Source organism: Grampus griseus (genome assembly GCF_964374135.1).
Source record: "Grampus griseus genome assembly, chromosome: 18".
Classification (NCBI taxonomy): domain Eukaryota; kingdom Metazoa; phylum Chordata; class Mammalia; order Artiodactyla; family Delphinidae; genus Grampus; species Grampus griseus.
In genome coordinates, this window is record NC_139012.1 from 33470870 (window position 1) to 33487739 (window position 16870).

General features: G+C 37.8%; 1 protein-coding gene across 5 annotated transcripts in view; it reads left to right on the forward strand.

The window, feature by feature from the left end:
• Nucleotides 1-1937: 1937 nt before the first annotated feature.
• DACH1 (dachshund family transcription factor 1) overlaps nucleotides 1938-16870 on the forward strand; it is a gene marked incomplete at its 5' end in the record, with an annotated part of 415516 nt that continues 400583 nt past the window's right edge. For all 5 annotated transcript variants that reach the window (XM_082675572.1, XM_082675573.1, XM_082675575.1 and 2 more), the window contains one exon: nucleotides 1938-2758. In XM_082675572.1, the coding sequence (XP_082531698.1) occupies nucleotides 1938-2758 (821 nt within the window). The remainder of the gene's footprint in view (nucleotides 2759-16870) is intronic.

The following is a 16870-nucleotide window of genomic DNA, read 5'->3' on the forward strand; positions in this document are numbered from 1 at the left end:
ATTAAAATGATAAAAAGAAACGTGATAATAATTTCAACACTACACTGTGAACCCGATGCTAATAGTTTATTTTTAAAATCTGTCAAATGTTAAAGCACTGTTTCTATCTTGTAAAGTTAATGAACATGTGCAGACAGGTTTAAAGCACAATTATTTAAGATTCCTAGAGATATAAACAGAGAACAGACTTGACCTATGCTCAAATCACAGGTTGGTCAAAAATCCTTGAATAAATAGTACTTTCATGCAACAAGTTAGAAAAGGGAAGAAAAGCAGAGAGGAAGGCAAAGAGCAAGAGAGTCTAAACTCAGCCTAGTGTTTTTAAGCATAGCCTCCCTTTCTGCCTTTACAAGTCAGCTAGCGAGCTTTGTTTTTGTTCTTTTCATTATTTACAAAACATATTTCTACAAACTGAGGACTTTCCCAAAATACAGTGATACTTTTCAAATACAATATATGTGTGTGTAGATACGTGTGTGTGTGTATATACACACACATACACACATAGTTACTCACCTAACACATTAGCAACTAGCCTTGGGTTTTAAACGATATGAGGATGGTTGGCATCTGTGCAAGACAGGTGAATTAATTATAGAGTGCTAGGTAAGAAAAATTAGTGTGTTGTTTCCCCCCCACTTTCTAAATCTTCAAGGGTGCCTTATCTCTTCGAATTCTCTCGGTATGATTGGCATTTCTAACCTGCCTTTGGGGCGAAAGTGAAGTTATTCTCAACCATCCATATAATGGCAAGCATTTCTTTCTTTCCACAATCTATTAGGAAATGAGGGATTGAATGCAGAGCATTCCATGATTCTTAAGCGATTTCAGACTGACTTTTTTCCCACAACTTGAAAACTCTCCTGGAATTTTTCACTATCTTTAAACAAATAAATAATTGAACCGACAGATAAAATAATCAGATGCAGAAAATATGCGCTTTGCTTCCACATGGATTTTCCTCAGAATAATTTCTTAATTATCATGAAGGGAGAGGATGTGTTTTCATTTAATCTCATTGCAAAAAACGAGCAGAGATACATCCTAAATCCTTGAAGGAGAGCTCGGAGCGCTCTGGCTCCTCTTTAAGTTGGCAGACGATTGCTCAGAAGGTTTTGGAAAAAATTACGAGTCTTCGCGGAAGAAATGGAATATTAAGACATGCAGTCTAACGGTAGTAGAAGAGAAAGAAGTAGATGATCCCTCTTTCCGATCGCCACTTCTGTGTCCGGGCTTTTCCTCTCCGTCCCTCCCATAGTTTCTTACTTATCCTCCCCCTCCCCTCCTCCTTTTCTCGCTCCCTCGCTTTCCCTGGGTCTCGCGCTCTCGGAGTCTCTGCTCCGAGTTCCTGGTTGGATAATTTGGGTTAATACTAGTGAGTGAGGTTTTTGCGGCTTCAAAGGGTATTTCAAGTTTCCGGAGCTCCTCCCCTCTGCACCGTGTGACAACAACAACTCGTCCAGCCGGCAGCCTGCACTTTTCAGCTCATTTTCTCTCTGTCATTCCCCGCTCAATCTTTGATCAATGTACTTGCCAGGGAGAACCCAAGTCCTTCAAACCTCCTCCTTTTCACCTTCATCCTTAACTTTGTGCTAGAGCGGGACCCACACAACAACAGCCGACCCTCCCCGCCCCCACCTCCAAACCAGCCCCCGATCCCAGCCCCCGGAGAGGACTCGCATTTCGACTTGCGGGACACTTTTGTGCGTTTCTCTCTAGAGCGCCTCTCGCGCTCGCCCCTCCTGCGCTCGCTCTTTCTTACCCTCACCTCCTTTTTCCCCCCTTCTCTCCCTTTCTCCTTGTCGTTCTCTCTCAGAGTTGTTGTTGTGGCCCCCTAGCTCCTTCTCCCCCCCGCCCCCCTTTTTCCCCTTGCCCTACCCGGGGTGTGTGGCAACTTTTTCCCTCGCTTCTCCTTCTGTTTCCCCTTATATGTGACCATGGCAGTGCCGGCGGCTTTGATCCCTCCGACCCAGCTGGTCCCCACTCAGCCCCCGATCTCCACGTCTGCTTCCTCCTCCGGCACCACCACCTCCACCTCCTCAGCGACCTCGTCTCCGGCTCCGTCCATCGGGCCCCCGGCGTCCTCAGGGCCAACTCTGTTCCGGCCGGAGCCCATCGCTTCGGCGGCGGCGGCGGCGGCGGCGGCCACAGTCACCTCCACCGGCGGCGGCAGCGGAGGCGGCGGCGGCAGCGCGGGCAACGGAGGCGGCGGCGGCAGCAACTGCAACCCCAACCCCAGCCTGGCGACCGCCAGCGGCGGCGGCGGTGGCGGCGGCGGCGGCGGCGGCGGCGCCTCCAGCACCCCCATCAACGCGAGCGCGGGCAGCAGCAGCAGCAGCAGTAGCAGCAGCAGCAGCAGCAGTAGCAGCAGCAGCAGCAGCAGCAGCAGTAGCAGCAGCTGCGGGCCCCTCCCCGGGAAACCGGTGTACTCGACCCCGTCCCCAGTGGAAAACACCCCCCAGAATAATGAGTGCAAAATGGTGGATCTGAGGGGGGCCAAAGTGGCTTCCTTCACGGTGGAGGGCTGCGAGCTGATCTGCCTGCCCCAGGCTTTCGACCTGTTCCTGAAGCACTTGGTGGGGGGCTTACACACCGTCTACACCAAGCTGAAGCGGCTAGAGATCACGCCCGTGGTGTGCAATGTGGAACAGGTTCGCATCCTGAGGGGACTGGGCGCCATCCAGCCCGGAGTGAACCGCTGCAAACTCATCTCCAGGAAGGACTTCGAGACCCTCTACAATGACTGCACCAACGCAAGGTAAAGAGCGGGGGGCAGCCTCCGCCGCCCGGGGTCCCTTCCCACCGGTCTCCTCGCCCTTCCCTCGTTCCCTTCAGGGCGCCGCTCGCTCCGCGCGCCCGCGAGCCGCGCGCTCCGCCGAGCGCGGCCCTCTCCTCTCTTTCCTCGGGGCTCGCCGGCCGCTCCCGACCCTCGGAGAAGTTGGCACCTCACCCTGCCCAGACCGCGCTCTTCCGGCCGGGTCCACCCCTTGCTGGCCCGGGAGCGGAGGCGCAGCCGCTGTTGCACGCGAGAACCCCAAGCCTCCGGGCAGAGGGGGCGGGAAGGAGGAGGACGGTGCCTTTCCAGGGGCCACAGCGCCCTTCCTGGGCCGCGCCGGCGTCAGGGGACCCCTCTCAGCGCGGCCGCCCGTGTGCGCGCTCCCTCGGACCCGGGTTCCACCGCAAGGCGCGGGGCACTGGCCTGGCTGCTCGGAGGCGCCAGGCGGCATCCCGGGGGCGGAGGGAGGTCGTGACCCTGCTCGGCAGGGTTCGAGGAGCGGGAAGACGCGCTCCGGGTGAGGGCCCCGCGAGGTAGCCTTGGGAGTGGGTCACTTGGAGGTCGGGAGGGGGACGGCCCCAGAGGCCGAGAGGCCGGCGCAATCCCGGGGGACCCAAAGCGAGTTCAGCTCCGAAGCCCCTAGGGCAAGCCCGCGGAGGGGAGGGATCTGTGTGTGCGCGCATCTGTGCGTGTGTCCGCGTGTGAGCGTGTGCGTGTGCAAAGAAGATGAAGGGGTACGTTTGCCCCGGGGCAGACGCGAGGGGACCGTCAGGGTCCCTTCCGTAGGGGGAGATGACCGGGTGCCTGAGACTCTTGGAAGCTGAACCGGAGAGATGGGGAAGGAAGACCACAGCTTGCTTTCTCGCTCTCTCTCCAAACTGTTCTTTTTTTCTTTTCCTTTTTTATCCCTTTTCTTTTCTTTTCTTTCTTTCTTTTTTTTTTTTTTTTTTTTTTGTTAAGGGTTAGTAGCTCACGCAATGAGCAGGTGCAGGCTTTGCACTGGGATGCTCTGTGTACCTGAATACCGGTGCCATGGCTTCCCCAGCCCGGCAAAGCGCGGGAACTCTATAGAGGCCACGGGACCTGGAGCCAGGCCCGACCAGTTTTATGCTAATGAACGCTCACTGGGGGAGGATCTACCGAGAGGGGGCGGGAGTAGGGTAACTTGGCAGTTTCGGGGTAGAAGTGATCATTCCACCCGCTCTCACGGTTCCGTCTTGTCCCTATCGTTGGCTGCAGAGGGGAAAGTTCAGAGATACCGGGTAAAAGCGAGTAGGGAAAGTTGGAGTCTAGAAGTGAGCGCGTGGGAACTGCGCGCAAAATGTGTGCAGCAACTTCGGTACCTTCCAAATAAGTTTAAAGATCGGGAGAAGAAGCGGAGTTTTACTTCTTTTGGGTGTGTTCCCCTAGGAGAGCTAGGGAAACAGAGGCGGCAAGGAAAGGCGCAGGACTAGACCAGAAGGAAACCGGGGTAGAAAAGCCCCTAGCTATTTCTTCCTTGGGAGAAGACTTCTGGCTAGTGCCCCCGGAAGACTGGAAGACGAAAAAGACTCGAATTCCAACCCAGTAAATGTCTTACCCTGACCTAGCCAGAAACTCTTTTCCGTGTTTATTTGCCATTCTTTGCATCGGGCCATGGGTGTATATCTGGGTTTTGAACCTTTATTTCTACTATTTTTGGGTGAATGCTGAGCGCCCGCGTGTGTGTACGCGCACGCGTGCCCAAGAGTCTGGACAGGTGGCAGTAAAGATTGAGGGGGAATCTTGATCACTAAACGTCATTTACGGAGATAATTGGAGTTCTTGGGTGTTCAGAAGATAACATATTTGCAAAAAATCTACTGTTAAAACAAGTTGAATCAGGGCAGAAAATTGTTGCGGAGTTGTTATAAAGAATGCTAGTCAAAATTTTAAGCCAGTTCAGATATGATTGCGGTGAAATTGCCTACCTATCCAGTAGATTGGTGAAGCGCTGTTTTTCTTAGTAACCAAACCACTCTTCTCTTGAATCTTCTTTGTGTGTTTCTTACAGCACACACTGTACTAGATAATTAATGGCCATTTCGCATAACACGCAAAAAAATTGGTGGAGAAAACTCCCTTCAGAGACTGCAATGTTATAATCAATTTAAAGCAGGTAGTGTTACACCACTTACAATTATTCTCTTGGTGTTTTGTGTTTTTTTTCCAGAAATTTCTGAAAATATGGAATTTTCAGGTTTTGGAATTGAAGTCCTCACCATATGGTTGCAGAATATTCTTAAAGTTATTAGGAAATAATTTTAAAGTATTTTTTCCCTGAGGTTAACAAAGCCTCTGGAGTTAAAACTTTCAGAGCCAAGATAAGTTAAATCCAGTAAAACTGTTTATCCCTTCAAAAATATCTCATCAGTACTCTAATTATATTTCAATCACCTCGTTTTAATACTTTACAATGAAATGTGTTATTCCAAAACTCTATTTCAGGTTAAAGTTAAATGTGGTAAGTTTGTTGATTTACTATTGCATTTTGATCTTTTATCAACTACAAGACTTTCTCAAACCTAAACACATGCAAATACTGAAGAAGATGTGTAGTTGTAGATATCTGCCTAGGTTTTCCTAATTCTGCCACTGACTAAGAAAATAGAAAACTTATCATTGAACTCCCTCTCACCAAAATATACTGTTTGCATTGTGATGCATTATTTTTTAGTGATAATTACAAGTGTTACTGTCTTATTTCTCAGCGTTGGAAACAATACCTAAAATATTTTTATCTTGAATTTACAAAACTAAAATTACCCTTTTCATTCAAGTCCAGTTTATGCCCTTACTACTAAGATCCTTTTTCATTCATCTATATATATTGATTTCTTTCATTATGGTTTCTTTCTCCTCTGGCTACTTAAGAGACTATCTAAAGGAATAATTGATGCAAAAGATAAGAGGAACTGTGCAGAAAGGCAAACTATATAAAATAATATGTACATAGTGTGCAAGAAACATTAAATCTTAGCACTCTCAGCTTTTTACAGAACATGTATTTAATTATGTCTCTTAAGAGTATTTAGATACCAGAGAATCTGAGGAACCAAAATTTTTGATGTTAAGGAAAAGAAGCGTTCATAAGCTTGCTCAAAGTGGCTCAGTAAGTTAGTAACAAACCTCGGAGTGGATTTAATTTACTTGGGGCTATTGCATCAGTGTGCTATCTATGAAAACTAGAATAAATGTTGAAGCCATCTGTCATTACCACAAGGAGATGAAACAGAGACTGTCACCTCCTTGATAGTAAAGCTAAATAAAATAGGGGTCTCAAAGCATGAAAGAAAATATAAGGAAATATATTTAAAAGTTGTCAGAGGACAAAGTCTGACCTTGATCACCTTCCTCTAATTATTATTTTTCAACTAAACATTAGTTGCATGAACTTGGCTGTTGCAACAGAGGTCACTTAATTAACTGGTAACCATTAAACAACAACAACAAAAAGAAAAGTAATTATGTACATGGTCAAGTCTCTGAGTCAGTTGCTTGTTTGTAGATTTGGGTTAGCATTCAATTTTCTGTGAATTCAGGTAATAAAAAGTGACTGTTCTATTTTGTCATCAAAAATAATTTTTTTTTTTTTTTGAGCATTGCCAGAAGTTGATTTTGTCTCAGGATCTTCCAAACCAGCTTGTGATTTGGGTCCTACGTAGCCCTAGATTTATGAAGTTTTTAACTTGGAAAGATTCCAGTTAGTTTTATCAGACATTTTATATAAATATACATATATTTACAAACAGTATTCTTTTGTCTTAAAAGTCAGTACCATCTATTGACAGGAAATTGAGAGACTACATGTCTTTTTTTGTCCAGTGGTAATATACGAATGCAGTTTTAGTATAAGAAGTATAAAATATTTTCCAATTCTTGGCTCTTTTTTTGTCAGAAGATTTTTTAAATAAAAATAGCATATTTATTTAACATTTCCTCCGTTGCATGCTATTCAATGGCACGGACTTATGCATTTATGCCTCGATGTAGAAAGTTTCAACACAATACAGACTCCCTTCTCACAGATAATTATGATACTTAGCACAGAGAAATTCAAAACTTACTTCAAATGAAGAGAGACTATGCTTTTGAAGTTTTTGTATTACAGTCTATTAATGGCTCCTGTAAAGCCTGATGTCTCGTCGTATAACATTTCAAGAAAAATATGGCATAATTAGAAGAGTAGGGCCTAAAATGTGAAAGTTTTTTGGTTCCATCACTTATCTCTGCACACTTTTTAAATGTTGGTAAATTGCAGTTTAATAACTAATACATAAATAAAATCTAAGAATATGCTCACCTCGGATTTACCTTGTTTAATCACATTATGTTGCAAGATAAAAATTCTCAAGTTATTTGGATAATATCTTTCAAATCTGTTTTTTTTTTTTCCCTTGGAGTTAGTCTCCAGTGATATCATAATCATTATTGTCACATAGTGCACATAGTTATGAGGATGAAGATGGTTTACTTTCTGAACTCCACGGTTAATGTCCTGAGACACTTAATTTGATTTGCACATTTAATATTTTATTTTGTGATGATTCAAATATTATGTATAATAAACTACAAGACAGGCTTATTTTTTTCTTGTCAGAGTTTTCTTGCATAAAATTTTTGTATTTGCATTTAAGGCAGAATTTTTAAACTTCATTTAGTCTAAATCTGCTGTTTTTTTTGTTTAATCTACCACATTTCACAGAAGTTGCATATAAATTATTGAGACCAATATTAGCCACTCTCTTTGCCTCACTACCTTCCCCAACCTTCTGAGTTGTGACACCCAATATTGATTAAAGTCTAGGCTGGATTTGAGCATAAATCACTCTTCTCTTTGGTGATTTACCATGTGTGATTCACTAGCATACAAAAACATAATATGCTTTATTGTTTCTCATTTGCTGTTTTGTTTTTGGAATGTGTAGCATTTGTAGCTTAATGTGCTTAATGTGCAACCAAGAAGTTGTTATTTTAGGAACAATTTGTGCTTTGACTGTCAATTAGTATTATTTTACCTTTCCAAGTTACTTTACTAAATTGTTTCATACAGTTGCCTTTGTTAATCAAGTAAAATAATCATTTAAATTGCATTGTATTAGCAACATAGAACACATGTATTGCAAAATATAATAAGAAATGAAACTCTCACAGGTTGTAAGCTGTCTCCCTTTGAATCTTTGTCTGAAGAAATTAGTTTGAAATATGCCTTCTTAAATAGGTACAGGTGAGTCTTCTAGATTTCACTAAACATTTTGGTTTTAAGGTTTTCGTTACTTGATTCTTTAGAAAAGTTCAACTTTGCCTGAATTTAATCTTTCCAAGATTTCATTTTCAGATTGTTCACCAAGGGGAAAAAAAAATCACATCAATTTATATACCTTTAAAATGACCAAAAAATGTGAAAAAATTGATATTAACTATTTGGATATTTTAACATGTATTTAAGATAAAGTTTTATCATTTTATGTTTGAATTGTTATGAGAATAGAATGACCTTAGCATGTGCCAGCATGTGCCATTCTCTTTACTGAGTTACTGCACTGTGATTGGTCAGTCGTGTGTGTGTGTGTGTGTGTGTGTGTGTGTGAATGCTGCAGCTAAAAATTCAGTTAAGAATACATTAAAAATACATTTATATTTATATTTTCAGACTTAGAGACTGCATTAAGGAGGCTATTTTCCATTATATTTGTTGTGTTCAATAATTTATTTTTTAATGAAGAAAACCTGACTTAAAAGCCCACCAAATGGGGCTTAGATAAGTGGACTATCAAAGGCTCTGATCTGCACAGATACATGTATCTCAGGCATACCAGTGGCTCTGTGAGCCCACATTGTCCTCAAATTCCTTTACTTTCCTTCTCCTCAACTTGTCAGAAGTATTTCCAATCAAAAGTATTTTTTTTTTGCTATAGTATCTGTCCTTTAAATAACTTTTAATTGCTGATATTTGCTTTTTAGAATACATCACAGTATAGAAGTGTCTCAATTAGAATAGTGAGGTTAGCTTACCAAATTATTTCTTTGGAAAGCAGGAACACCAAGGATAGTATATTTATATTTGGTCTAGTAGTTAGTTATTATATTCAGTCTAGTAATTAGTTATTATTAGATTAAGTGGTGGATCATTTTATATTGATGCACCTATTTACTTTGGGAAGGTTTTTGAGAATCTTTTAAGAGGGGGTCTATTACAGATACCTGTCCAATTTAAATGTACATATTTATTTTATAAGTATTAATATCCATATAATCATATATAGAGAATGATGCAAATCACTACATGATCCAAAATCAGAGACCTTGAGCCAGGAGCATTTTAAATTTCTTGTGTGTTCTGATTTGGATTTATCTTATAAGATAGGAGGATTCTAATTCACTCATTTAAAAAAAAATTGCATGTGGGTTTTTCTAAATTGGATATAGAAATGTCCAATGACTGAACTTTGTTAAAGGTGTGGCCCTGTTGCTTTCTGATTCATATTAGCTCGGAGTTGATCCAGGATATCAAGCTGGGATTCTTTTGCACGTTTAAATGTACGTGACTTGAGTGGAAGCTGTCAAAGACAACTTACTAAACTGGAAAACTCACTGTGTATTTAATTTGTCTTATATTTTTGTGCTTATAAACATATTGTAGTGTCTAAAAGTCTGCAGCATGGCAACACACTGAATAGCCAGCTGTTTTAAAAAAAGTTTTAGAGAGTAGTGATTAAAAAAAAAAAACAGTTTAACTGAAGCATCTAAAACATGTTATTATCTAAGATGAATACACTACCTAGAATATAGTACATGTTTCTTGCAAGAAATAGGAATTGTTTACTATGATTTGAAGACTAAAAGTAATTTAACTATAGGTAGATTAATAATAATCTTGCAGTGGATTTTGAAGGTAGTATATATATTTAACAAAAAATTGGATATGCTTTTCAAGCATGATTTTCTCAAAGCAAATATTGAAATGGGCAACAAAGTAGATTGGTTACTTTTGGTTAGTAACATTGAAGAATTGAGGAATGTTTTCCTTTCCTTAGAATAAATGAAGGGAGGGGTAAACGAAGTATTAAAAGTCACAATGTAACTTATCTTTGAATTTATATATGGTATCAAATGTTTCTAAATAATTAGATTACCCCTGTAGTCACAACAGGAAAAAACAATGCTTTTCTTCAAGGACAAGGAAAATATATCAGGAAAGAAAGAGTACTAGTCAAAAGGGAATTATTTTATAGAAGCACATACAATCATTTGCAGTAAATACTTGCTAGTTCAGTTTAAGGGATATGGTCATTTCTTAAGTAAAGGTAATGATAATCAATCTCTAGAGTATATTAATCAAGAAATATTTCATTACATTCACATATCAAGCAGATGAAGTATTTTGTTAAAATCTTAAACTGATTGTATTCAGAAATTGTATTAATAGCAGCAGTAGGTCAGCTGTTTTATTCATAGCCTTATATTTTAAAAACATTTTGTTTATATATGAACAAATCACTGAAGCTGTAACTAATCTTTGAACCCATCACAGCTCTGCTAAAATAGACTGATATATTCAACAGTATTAATTCTTATTTTATATTTAAAATATCTGTTTTTTTAGCTTAATTTTTGGAAATGATATATATGTCTTAAGTTAGGCAGTTTGTAGCTTAATAGTGCCTCTGGATTTTAAATGAATAATTTGGAGCACTTTTCTTTGTAATATCACTGTTCACACATTTTATACTAGGATGAATGTTCTTGTGTATGCAACAAGTATAAAATTTCTATCAGTATTCAAGAGATCTTTGTGGTGGATATTTTTGTTTATGTTAAGCTTAGCCCATTTGTGGTCTATGTATTTATGCTTAAGTAATTATAATCCCTTTATTAGAAAAGCTTTTACGTATATTATTTGTGTTTGTACACACACACACACACACACGAGAGGCATGTAGAACATAGGGCCAGAAGACCAACAAGTTACTTATAAAAATAGCTTAATTTTGCTTTCTGTAATTCATTTAATATAAAATAACACATGAAAAGCCAATTCTACTTTAGTGAATGACCATAGAAAACTATATTTAAAATTACTTTTAGGGTGAAAGATGTAGTTTATATTTAAACGTTTTAAAATGTAATTATAAATATAACATTATATGGCTATTAAGACAGTGATTAAACACTTATCTTGATTTTCCTAGACCTTTATTTTTATGATAACTAAGATATACTTTTAATTCTCTACAAAAAATATTTATAACTGATAAGTATTTTATTGTATGAAATCGACATTAAACTATTAGGTACTAGAATCTGTACATTACTGAAGAACCTTTAAAGTGCTTGATGTCATAGCACCATTTCTTTTATTGGTTTATTTCATTGCTGCTTGCACTTTGGAGCAAGCATATCCTTTAAAATCAGTGGATAAATGATAGGAAAACAATATCATAATCTCAGAAAAAAAGATTGCTCTTCTAAAAGCTTTGCCATCAATGAGATGAGTTAGGAATGAGGTCAATGGGTTAATCTGCAGGTCTACATAAGGAGATGTGTATTACCACTTCTTGCAGTGGACTGTAATTGTCTTTGAAAACACCTGGTAGAGGTCCAGTTAAATTGAAATCAATTACTTTCTCAATCATTCCATGGCATATGTCAAGTCATTACGTCATTGGTAAAAGTGCAAGCATGCATGCATTTTTTTTTGCAAAGCAGGAAGAAGCTTATAAAACAGTGATTGCTTAAAGGACTCTGCTTCATCTAAAGCTTGAGGGATTAAAAAAAAATCACTTGGACATAGTAACTTAAAATGACATTTGGTAAGAAGTTCATCTTTGCATTTAGTTATCTAAGTAAAAACAATATTTCACATTCCTTTCTGCATCATCTGGTATGTATATATACTTAAAAGTTAGTGAGAATGGTTTCAAAATATTTTATGACATGTGACCTCTGACACCTTTATTCTTATTTTCTAAGAACCCTCTGACAAGTATATATTATAATCAAAGATGAATATATGTCTGCTCTTCACTGATTTTTTTTTTCTTCACACCATTGACAGTACATGCAGATTTGAACTTGTAGCCAGGAACAGTGCTTCCATGCTTCAAATTGCCAGAAGACCCCCAGGGATGGAAACTTGACCTGCTTTTATGAAACCATAGAATTACATTTATACAAGTTACCCCATGGGAAAGGAATGAACTGATCCCAATTCAAACCTTAATATTGGAGCCTTCTGGGTCAAATTTGATTTTTCTTTCTGTTAACACCTGTTTAGCTCCCAAATTTAGTAACTATATATTCTTAGGAAATTTACAAAATACTATTCATGAATGGCATTTCACAGTTAAGCCAAAGTGCCATCAGAATTTGGCAGCTATTCAAGATTTCACATGTGACTAAGATGCTACTTTTTAAAACAAAATATCTACCTTTCAAATATATATGCTAGATGTTAAAAGGTTAAACATAAATGTGTTTAATTGGACATGGGAACATTTATTTTGTACTTTTTTTTATTAATTTCTCTCCACAGAAGAGTCAGCCCAAGTAGGGGAAGAAACTTTTTTTCAGGGAGTTATTCCCTATGATAACATTTCAGAATACAGATTTTTATATGAGTATATTTAATTTTTCTTAGATTCACATTTTGAGAGGTTAAAGTTCTTATTGTATTTTTAGCTGGATCACTTGAAAGTTTTCAGAAGGCTCCCTTTGCCACTAGCAATAGCAAATGAAGATCACTGACAAATTTTATATGTAAAAGCCATTTTTATTTTAGTTATGTGGACTGGGGCTAAGTTGGAAAACTAAAATTAATCATAGGTACAAAATAAAGAGGTATTTAGGTATGTATAGTTTGCTTAATTTCTGGAATATCAAAATGCTATATCATATATCTATATATATATATAAATGGATAATGTATATAAAATGGTAGGCTTATAATATCTCTGCCTATAATGGGTGATATTAAATGACTACCATTAGATTTAGAACCTACCTCTTCATATAGAACAACTTGCTCTTGATCTTATATATACAGAAACATTTTATAAAAGGTAAAGCAACACATATACATATATATCCCCCACTCAAGTATATGCAATGACAAAAAATAATTCCATGATTGGATTTTGGAATTGAGGTTAGCAAGTTCCTTTTCCAATAAAAATTAGAGAGAATTTCAAAGATCTTTCACTTCCTTTTTCACTTAACATTGGTAAAATCATTTGGATAATTGGCTATTTCCTTACAAGAACTAAACATAAAAATTCCTAATAAGAATGGTTATAACAAATCAATTCTTGGAGTGTGGAAGAAAAACATTGAGATTTCCAGTGAAAGGAATACCACTTTTCTTACTATCATAAGTCATGATTATCAAGGAGAAAATATTTAGGGTTTTAAACATATGTTGCTTATTTTTTATTGGCTGTTCTGTGACAAAAAAAGAAAGCTCCTTAACTTTCACTGTAAGCTAACAGTTTTCTGCCTTGCCTCAACACATCATTTGAATGAAGCTGAAAATTAAGTCAATCATTTGGATGTTTCCTAAGATCACTCTGTTGCCATATTTATAAAATAGCAACATTGATTAAATATTTCATTTAATTTAAAAGTTTGACCCAACTAGTTTCATGGTTATTTGACATGGCAATTGGTCTGCACATTCTCTGACTGTGAAGGAAGGAATGGAGGGAGGCAGATCACGTGACTGCACAACTTCATGCTGTTCTTAAAAGGAATCTAGTTAGGAAAGGCAGCTTATTCTGACTTTTGTAATGGCGATAATATGAAGTTTCTATGACCTTTGTCTTCCAGTGGCACTTTGCAGCTCAATTTCTAATAACGATTGATAGTATACCAAATGAACTGCAAAACAAAACAAAACAAAAAAACCCCAAAACACCTTAAAAAAATCTTGCTATAAAGTGTGTGAAAGGAGAGGTGGAGTTTTTATATTTTAGATAATTCTCTGTAAGTAGAGTGATCCTTAATTTTGCACAGAATTCTACATCATACCTCATATAGGAAGCCTTTAGACGCCAAACTAAATTTCATCCTCTTAAATATCTTTATCATCTAAATTGTCCTCATAATAAATCCTCTTTATTTTTGGTAGACACTCTAGTGAAATTTTGCATGAAATATAAATCCATATTTACCCATAACTATCTATCCAAAAACAGAACAAGCTGGATTTTTGAGCTTTTGATATTTAGATTGGATTCCTCTAATTCAACAGAGTGAAAATATGGTTTATTTTTATTTATTTTCTTCTAATTTAGGAAATGACATTAAAATGGTATATATTTGATCTGAAGTAAACTTTTTTGCTCTTGCTTTTGGGGAGTGGGTTAAATAAGGGCCCATGACAGGGATGCTGTTTGTTTTTCACAAAAGTTGTTTGTGATTTCAGGTACTCTTGGGAAATCTCTTGATCAGATTCACATCTGTTCCTGTCAAAGTGGGTGCTAAGATACCGGTCACCCAGCAACCATGTCCAAGAGGGAATTGGGCCGATAATAACTTCAAAAAGGAATGACAGATGCTAGATTAGGATGAAAGACAAAACGCATGAAAAATGAGCTTGTTAGAATCAAAAATTTGCTCAAGCACCTTTATGCAAATTAAATGAATATTGAATATTTGCATGCATTTCTACTTTTTCATTTGATTGAAAAGAAAAGAATAGCACATTTAAACTCACAAATGTGACTTTTTCTTTTGTACTAATCAGCATACAAAGCTGAATCTCTTTTTTAAAAAAAATCAGATTAGCCACCTGGGTTCTTATATCTCTACTAAGTATATTGCAATGTTTTTTGTATAACAATGGTACTCTTTGGGACAACTTAGTTTATCTAATTTTTTTCATAATAAGCAGTCTCGTGTAAAGGTTATTTTAGATAAATATAAATCTATTTCTTGAGAAAGCATTTCAAAAGTAACCTTATCCTATTGTCCTTGAAATTGGTTAATGTACATTAATAAAAGATCACTCAAGATGAATTCACACCAAAAGCACAGGCTTCTCATTGACAGGTTAAATAACAATGCATTAAAGTAAAGCAAGGTAGTATTCCTGAAATGAAAAGTAGACAGAAAGATCGCTTCAAAATTTAAGATGCTTTTTGATATATTACTAGTTTTTCTATTGAATTGTTTACATACTAATCAGAATTTAGAAGAGCCTGATAAAATGTAGTGATTGAGAGAGGTTTCTGAGTCTTGGTTTAGCGATGTATAATGTGGTCACGTAGAGAAATTGATTTTCTTCAGAAATTAATTAATTTTTCATATCGCCCTAAGCTGCAGTTAAAAAGAGTGCATACTTGTCTGTTTTTTCCAGAAATATTGCCTAATCATATTAATACCATTGCCCCAAGGATGAAAAGATAATTGTACAAATGCATTTGGAAATATGTATCACTGAGTATTTATGATTAAATTATGCAAATGACCTAGCTCTCATCCTTTCCAGACCCAGATTGTCTAATTAGGATTGATATGCTGAATAGATGTTCCAGAATTTGAATACAAGCATGTCCAAGGAGCAGAAAATTGGAAATGACAAGGCTGAAATCCAAAGAAAAGTGTCTTTCGTTTCTATACTGTGTTAATGTGCTGTTAGCAGTTGAGGGTTTTTTCCCTCCCTTTGGCTATTTTGTGACTCATATGTCCATATTAGAAGCAAGTATGCAAAATGAATTGAACTTAAGCAAAAAGCATTTCATTTCTATTTGGTGCTTATATAAAGATAATAATTCCCTTGTCATTCAAAAAGAACATCACTATTAAGTTGCTTCAAACAGTGTAAACTTAACCTTAACTGAGTGAAGTTTTAAAAAACTTCCTTTGTATTGGTATCAAACCTTTATTTCAAAGCTAGCTATCCAAACTTCATGGCATACCGTTGCAGTATTTTCTAAGGATGTGCTTTCTTGAATCTACAGTTTATTCATTTATTCATTTACTTAAATACCTATCCCCTTATATTTGGAGAAAAGTTTTCCAGTAACAGTTCTGATTAGCGGGAAAAAAGCAGCACTTTAAATGTAACAATGTTTGAATTTGAGGTCCTCAGCAGGCTTTCTCCCTCACTGATTACACTCATTCATCTTAGATGGAGGGGTGGTAGTGAGGGGGTAGGAAGGGACTGAACTGTCAGGACTCCAGCCTTTGTTAAGCAGCGGGTAGTCACTGCCTCTGAACCCGCCTGGCTCCTGCTTTCCATCTGCAGGATGATGGATTGCTATGTTTAATACATTTCAGCTTTTGTCTGTCATAGTATGGACAGACAGTACTATCAGTGATTTCAACAGTGATTAGGGAACAGTTTCAAATCCCTCCTATTGGCCAGACAGCTTCCAGGAACATCTGATGAAACATATTCATTGGCACTCTCACCATGTAAGAGTATAGTTTAACTAGGCAGAGATTGTACATTCACTGTTTAAACCAGTGCTGAAGCCCACTGAGAATTTTACTGGACCATATATCCACTTTAGGACAAAGTTACACGTGACAATATTGTAACAACATTGGGGTCTCAAACTAAAATATTTATCTCAAGTAGTCCCAAGGTAAGATAAATTTGTATTCTTTAAATAGTAACAGCATGTGTTTAACGGCAGAACTGTATTCCATAGACTATGATGTCAATTGTTGCTACTCATCAATATTGAGCTGTCCAGCTATATTGGGAGGGTAGAATGTGAGGACTATGTTAAAACAATAAGACATGACATGGCATGTGCTATTCTGGGATTTGCTGAGCTGTGGGTGCTTTGTGGTTCACAAGTCCAAAGAGTGAATGATTTCAACAACCAGAACACCACTATGTACAGCTCAATATTTTCCCTGGAGTGTTTTATTCTATTTATAAAACTGGTGCTAAGAAAATACAACTATCTAACGGAAACCAAAATATTCTTTTAAACCATTGGTAACTTAGGCAAAGTTTTATTTGGAAAATTGGACATATCTAAATCAATAGAATTTTACTAATACTATTACAATGGACCAAATGTAATGTAAATTACAAAGTAAATTTAAAAGTGTATTATGAGC